Genomic DNA, 7,232 nt, shown 5'->3' with positions numbered 1-7,232 from the left:
GGTGCAGCTTTGTTCGGGTATATTCCGTAAAGACTTTTATTCCTCTGTCCTTTTTAATCCTTTTCAGCGTTAATCTCTTCAGGTTATGAATCCTTAAAGAGTGCTGAAGTAATGTGTATCAGTGCACTAATTGTTCATATGAAATAAATCAATAAATCAATATATAAGAAAGAGAGAAGCATAAAGTGGCATACACAATCACTTTCCATACAAATGACGGTGGATATCGACCAAATTTCTGAAAAGCGGTCAAAATATAACGATAACAGGTGGAGTTTTGTTTTTTTCCCCACATAAACAACTGTTTTATTGGATATTCTGAAGCAATAAGATGTCATCAAAAAGTGCCAGTCAAACACAGAAGCCGTTTCTCAATTCTAACAACACGAAGAACGAAGTCGGAAGGACAAGAGCACATCGAACGCGGACATTTTTGCGAGAATTGAGACGTGCTGTGAGCTTCCTATTGCGCAGTGGGCGTCCCAGCATGTTTCTAGTAGTGGGACAGGGACCTCATCTCTTCAGTGCTCCTCTCTAAGTAATATGTTTCAGCTGGTGAATAGATTTACTGTTAACTGGCTGATTAACCAAAACTTCACTAAGTATGTTGTAATGTATTAAGCTCAGTGTGTACAACTGCGACCTCACGCTAACTAAAAACTAAGCTAACGAGTTTTCCGTTACCTCAGCACAGAAGCTAGTGTAGTTTCATTCAAATACTTGTGAGGGACTTTTCAACAACCTCGTACATATATTTATCAATCTTATTCATATATCAGAGTCATTCTGTTTATATGCTTTTTGATTTATTGAGATTATTGTCATTAAAAAGAGGCGTCCGTCATCCGTTACCGTTTGATGATGCTGTAGGATGAGTCCACAAGGACACATTGAGAATGTAGATCAAGAAACGGCAAGCCATTGTGCTTTATCAACTCTTTTTATTCACGCCTCAGCATTTTATTTATCAGCTTTAATACACATAGCATGGAAATTCAGCTTTACATTCGAACATAAATACAATTAAAAAAACATTCAAATAAAAAACAGGTCAATTAAAACCCTGTTACAGACAAAACCAACAACACCAATAACTGCAGGAGTAATGGGTGAAGAGCAAACTTTCCTCCACGCTCGTCCCACAGTAATCATCCCACCATCTCTCTCTCTCTGTATCTCTCTCTCTTTCTATCTCTCTGTCTCTCTATCTCTCTGTCTCTTTCTCTCTCTCTTTCTCTCTCTCTCTCTCTCTCTCTCCCTGCATTTGTTCCTCTTCATCCATCTAAAAGCCGCACACACACACACACACACACACACACACACACACACACACACACACCGAGGGTGAACGCATTACCTCCAGCCCATTTCCCTGTTTAATACGACTCCCGCAGAGTCAGCTCCATCGGCCGTCTCTCAATTACGAAGCCTTGGCGTTTTTCCCGCCGCCCCACTGCGGCTTGGCCCGTTTCCTACACACCTATTAAACCTAATCCACTTTCCCTCGGCTCTCGCGCCGTCAGGGGGCTTTGTGCTCTAACAGACACGGCCGAGCCGAGCGTCCGACTTCGGGATGGGGTCGGCTGTGCTTCCTGTGAAAAGGCGTCGGAGAGGAGCTGATGTCCAGAACTCCAGTCGAGCCACAGCTGCGTCCAGTCCGTTAACGGCACGCTGCAGTCCCGCGCCGTGAGCACGTACACGTGTTCATGAGGGTTTGCAGTCGTCTGTCATTGTGAGACGTCGACATTTACACAGTTTTAAGGTGAAAAAAGGTCCACAGAAATCCGAATAAATGACTGGATTATTTAGAAGAAGAAGAAGAAGAAGAAGAGGATGAAGAATTGATGTATTTTTGCATCTGCAATTTTTTTTACATAGTTTTTAGAAAATACAAAAAAAGACTTGTTGCAAAGAGAGAAAAATATATTACATTTAAAAATGCTAAATAAAAATAACAGGAAATACAGCAAGCATCAGTCATCAGCTTAGAAATATTTACTATCATTTCCACACACACACAATTTAAAAATTCCATAAAGTAGCTGTAGAATGTTTGAGGTCAGTGCAGGATGAAGAGCGCCTCCATCAGGCCTCCAGAGGATACACAGAGATGACAAAACACTCATCCTGCTCATTGACTCAGTGTGTGTGTGTGTGTGTGTGTGTGTGTGTGTGTGGGTATGGGTGGGTGTGTCCTCTTCGCTCTGAGTGTTTATGACTAACTCACCCTCACACCAACAGTTCCTCAGAGGAAATCACACACCCTCTCTCTCTCTCTCTCTCTCTCTCTCTCTCACACACACACACACACACACACACACACACACACACATACATACATCTCCACGTCTGCCCCCTGTGTGTGTGTATGTGTGTGTGTGTGTGTGTGTGTGTGTGTGTGTGTGTCTTAGCCGCATTACGCAGCACCACTCAGCCCATTAATAATGAAGTGTCTCTGCAGCGAGGCTCGGGTTCTGCTTAGTGCACTTACACACAACGGCGAGAGTTTCAGCGCAGCATCATCTGAGAACATCCAGAGGCTTAATTACAGCTCTTCAGCAGGATTACCCTGTTAAAATCCCCCTCACGTCGTCACATAAACACACACACACACACACACACACACACACACACACACACTCAGTGGGCACGGCGATGAGCAGGAGTTTGTGTGAAATAAAAAACTGTTTATTTCTCTGCAGGAACACGATGAGACACAAACAAAAACTTCAAGACACAACATTTACTTGCTTATTATTCTCCAAAGATCTGGAAGACATTAAACCATCATAATCTTCTGTGTGTGTGTGTGTGTGTGTGTGTGTGTGTGTGTGTGTGTGTGTGTGTTTATAAGCTATCACCAGCTTCAGACAGACATAAAGTCTAACGTGGTGTCTAACACGGCGTGTCTGGTCTTCTGCAGCTGTTCAGGTGCACATCCTGAAATCGGACAAGGCGGGCGAGTGGTGGAAATTCACTGTGAACATCGTGTCCGTGTACAAGCAGAGCGAGAGCCGCATCCGCCGAGGGGACCAGCTGCTGTGGGTCCGAGCCAAGGACGTGGCCTGTAAGTGTCCCAAAATGAAAACAGGGAAGAAATACCTGCTGCTGGGGAACAACGAGGACGCGCCGGGGCAGAGCGGCATGGTGGCCGATAAAGGCAGTCTGGTCATCCAGTGGAGGGACACGTGGGCGCGGAGACTGCGCAAGTTCCAGCAGAGAGAGAAAAAAGGCAAATGCAAGAAGCCTTAAAGAGAGATGAACATCTGAGACAGAGAGACGGACGATCTGAACTCAAATATTCACACAGATCTGACGCAGTACAGAGAGAGAGAGGCGAGCGAGCGAACACTGCCGCTCGGAACAGAGAACGGTTTCCTTAAACAGGAAGTGCACGCCTGTCACGAAGGAACTCACCTCACAGTTTGATTTTCTTTCTTTCTTCACGTCCTTCAGCGCTCGCTTCATGTGGATTTGCACCGTGTCTCTGTAAAACCTCATCACTCTCCCAAATTCCGTTTACAGACCCAGGAAAGACTCTCAGAAACCCACAGATACTCTCCTGCCATCACCCGCTGCTGGGGCTCTGATTCTCACTTCCTCCAGCAGTGAAACGATGCCCATGCTTGCGTTTACGTTGTACATTTTTTTTACTCCAGCACACAGAATATTAAATAAAATCCTTTTTTTGTTTTGTTTAAAACAAGCCCACTATTAACCCTCCACGGAAATTTAATCTCATTAATATTCATGACACAGTGGTATTTTATCGAGTTTACACGCAAATGTACATGTACGATGCCTCACACACACACACACACACAAACGGTTTGAGATTTTTAATAGTTAATTCCTTTAGCAGTCGAAAGCGAGCTGTTTTTTTTAATGAGCATGTTTATTAATGAATCCCATAATGAATTCCTAGTGAACATGAGCGCTAAAAAAAACGTAAAAAACAACATATTAATGTTTTATTGTGGTGTGAAATTTTAATATCAGCGCACACGCCTACGATTTCCTTTTTCCATCTGCTCTCCATTTATCTTAAAAATGTTTTCCCTCCACACCATTCAAAGCGTCTGACTCTCTTTACTAACGTGTTGATCACATGACCAGCACCTCATGCTTGCGCTGGGTAAAGAGGACACAGGCGACGGTTATATTTACAACCTCAGTGAAACGTCGTTACATTGAAACGCGGATAACAAGACAGAGAAACGTGAAGGACAATTGGCACGTCCAGGACGTCCCACGCGTTCGTACGACCTCAACACCGTGTGGTTTTTAACCGTTAAACAAGAAGAAACACAGCAACATCTGGGACGGGAGATGTTCGTCGTTCCGCTGTGGGCTTTCATGACGACTACACACAAAGCAGATGTCGAAGATGAAGACGCTGAGAGCTGAAGAGTTTGTTTTATTAAACCGATTTCTGCTTCGTGAATTCCACATTTTAAAGTGGAATAAATAAATAAAAGCGCAAACTTTTTTTCATTTTAAGATGGTTGTTGTATTTTGAATTCCTGAACGTAATATTAACACAAAATCACGATTTAAATAGAAAAAAAATCTATTTACAGTTGATTAGACGTCATCTGGGGAATTTTTATTGATTACGTTTCTGCTTCTTTATCATTTTTTTGTCGCTGTTCCGCATTCTCGTAATTGAACATTTTTAAGAAGGTCCTCGTTTTCGTATCATTTCTGAACGATACAGCTTCATCATTTCGGTCTTCTTCCCAACGTCGCCTCACGCCGTACTGAAGATTTATTTCATATCTACAGCATAGACGCATCGTTTTCATTTTTACCTTTTTATTATCATTAAATTGTAAAGATCATAATAACGCGTCAGTTGGTTTAGGAAAAGATTTTGCGTACATTTGAAAAGAGGAAGCGTAATCACTCGTCTCACACTGACTGCTTTCTTATTCCTTGTTTCTTATATTCTTTATCCAGCTCGAATCTCACGAGTTCACAAATCCAACTTTTAAGCCCAGATTTTATTTGACAGGAGAGGATGATGGGTTTGTGTGTTAGCGTTAGTGTTAGCCTTCCACAGAATGCTGCATGTTAGTCAAGGATCATTTTGATTTTGAATGTAATCGTGTTGTCGTTGTGGTTTTAAAAAAAAAAAAAGTTTAATTCGTTTTGCGTTAAAATATAAGACAATATACAAGACTTTTCACTCAGGAGGGAGATCTGCTCTGTGCTGTCTGTGTAGCAGAAACACACAGTCTTCATTTCAGAATATTGTACAGTTATTTTCAAGAGAGAAAAACACAACCAAGCACTCACGCTGAAACACACACACACACACACACACACATCCGTGAGCACATTCAGAGCTGATTAACACTTTGAATGAATTTAATAAATCGTTCAAATATGAAATAAAGCCTCCTTTTAATCATGTACACTAATAATCTCCACTGCAGTGCTGCTTATTAAAATCCCTCACAAAACAGAGCCATCGCAGATTGCCCCGTCAAAACTGGCATTTTCTTATTGTGTAGGATAATAAATGTGTGTGTGTGTGTGTGTGTGTGTGTGTGTGTGTGTGTGTGTGTGTGTGTGTGTGGTACATCACTCACATACGGGTTTGGGGTTTAATGATCAATATTTGAAGGCATAAATACTAAGTGTGCAGTAAATCAGTGTTTGTTTTATGAGTATATCTGATACACCTGCAGTTATTTTGATGTACTAATGTATGTGACAGTATTTTATTATTATTATTTTTACCATTTGATTGAGTTTACATGCCAAATGCTTGAAACAGAATCGGTGTGATTACAGAAATGTTTTATTTGCTGTTAGGAGACGTGTAGGATTTCATGAGTGATGACGGAATATTGTTCAATACACAACTCTGGTGTTTTGATTTTTTTTTTTCATGTGAAATTGTAAACGTTTCCTTTTTATTCAAAAGCCAAAATCACGTTGGTCATGTGATCATTTCACAGTGGTTACATGAGGAAATTGTTGTTTCGCTTTGTGTCCTTTATAAATGATCAAATTCCATCACACACAAAAAAAATGTTCAAATGTAATCGAGTACAAACGATTCCTTTATTTTTATTATTTTGTGTATTTATTTTTCAACTGTTTTACTACACAGCTCAGTGAGTAAAAATGTCTTTAATATATTCAAATATATGTAACATTTCTTATTATAAGATTACAATAAACCGATTATGCATTTATTAAACCTAGTTTTAGACATTTTTACTCATTTCGAGCTTTAAATCGTGTTGACATTTCTTCTCATTTTCAGCATTTATTTCTAAATAGAAGTCAGATGCCAGGAGAGTAAGAAAACGAAAAGCTCGAAATTAATTAAAAATATATATATAAAAACAGGCTGAAAATCTGAGAATAATTTCAGAATAAATAATATCACATAAATTTGTCCAAGTTTAAGATATTTTCACTTCACAAAAGAAAAAGTGGAATAAGTCATTATTAAAAATGACGTACAAATCAAATATGAACGCTAATGAACAAGCTCCGCCTTCAGAGTTTAAGCCACGCCCCCTTCCTGCGTCTCTCTGCTGAGGAATTTCACTGGATATTAAATTCCTAAGTCCTGAATTTAATATGTCCTGACAGGAACACACACACACACACACACACACACACACACACACACACACACATTTCTTGTTTTAATATTTATCACCTGTAAATAAGCACGTGCTGATAATCAGATTAAAAACGCTTTCCGATGATTTCCTGTAATTCTGCGTTACGTTTTTTAAAACACAAACTTGTTTTGTTCCCATGATGTAAAATTTCATTTGTTTGTTTGTTGTTGTTGTTGTTGTTGTTGTTGGTGGTGGTGGTAGTGGTGGTGGTGTGTGTGTGTTATATTTTGTGGCTGCCATATTTCTCAGAAATAAAACACTGCTTCTTTTCTTTTTTTATTTTTTATTTTTAATCAGCAGTTTCGTTTCACTAATATATTCTGATTATTACAGAGCTGATCTATTTAATGACGTGACTCGCTGTGGACTTTATTCGAATGGTTCTGGGTTGTTTTTAAAAAAAAATATATTTCTACTCCGGTGTGTTTGTTTAGAGGACGAGTAACTACTGAGCAGCAGTGTGGTGAAAAATCAAATCCATAAATAAAAGCATCTTCATTTGAATAAAATCACACCACCAAAACATCAGTGCACTTAACATGTGAATTCTTCTTCTTTTAATATGGAATTGCTTCTCTTCAAACG

General features: G+C 39.9%; 1 protein-coding gene across 3 annotated transcripts in view; it reads left to right on the top strand.

Moving 5' to 3' along the window:
• Nucleotides 1–7,172, top strand: part of ntn1a (netrin 1a) — a 70,403-nt gene extending 63,231 nt beyond the window's left edge. For all 3 annotated transcript variants that reach the window (XM_017480970.3, XM_047159094.2, XM_017480972.3), the window contains one exon: nucleotides 2,924–7,172. In XM_017480970.3, the coding sequence (XP_017336459.1) occupies nucleotides 2,924–3,252 (329 nt within the window). In that variant the 3' untranslated portion in view covers nucleotides 3,253–7,172. The remainder of the gene's footprint in view (nucleotides 1–2,923) is intronic.
• The last annotated feature ends 60 nt before the right edge of the window (nucleotides 7,173–7,232 follow it).

This window comes from Ictalurus punctatus, chromosome 12, assembly GCF_001660625.3.
Source record: "Ictalurus punctatus breed USDA103 chromosome 12, Coco_2.0, whole genome shotgun sequence".
Lineage (NCBI taxonomy): Eukaryota > Metazoa > Chordata > Actinopteri > Siluriformes > Ictaluridae > Ictalurus > Ictalurus punctatus.
The sequence above is the reverse complement of the archived record's forward strand: the minus strand, read 5'-3'. Positions and strand labels throughout refer to the sequence as shown.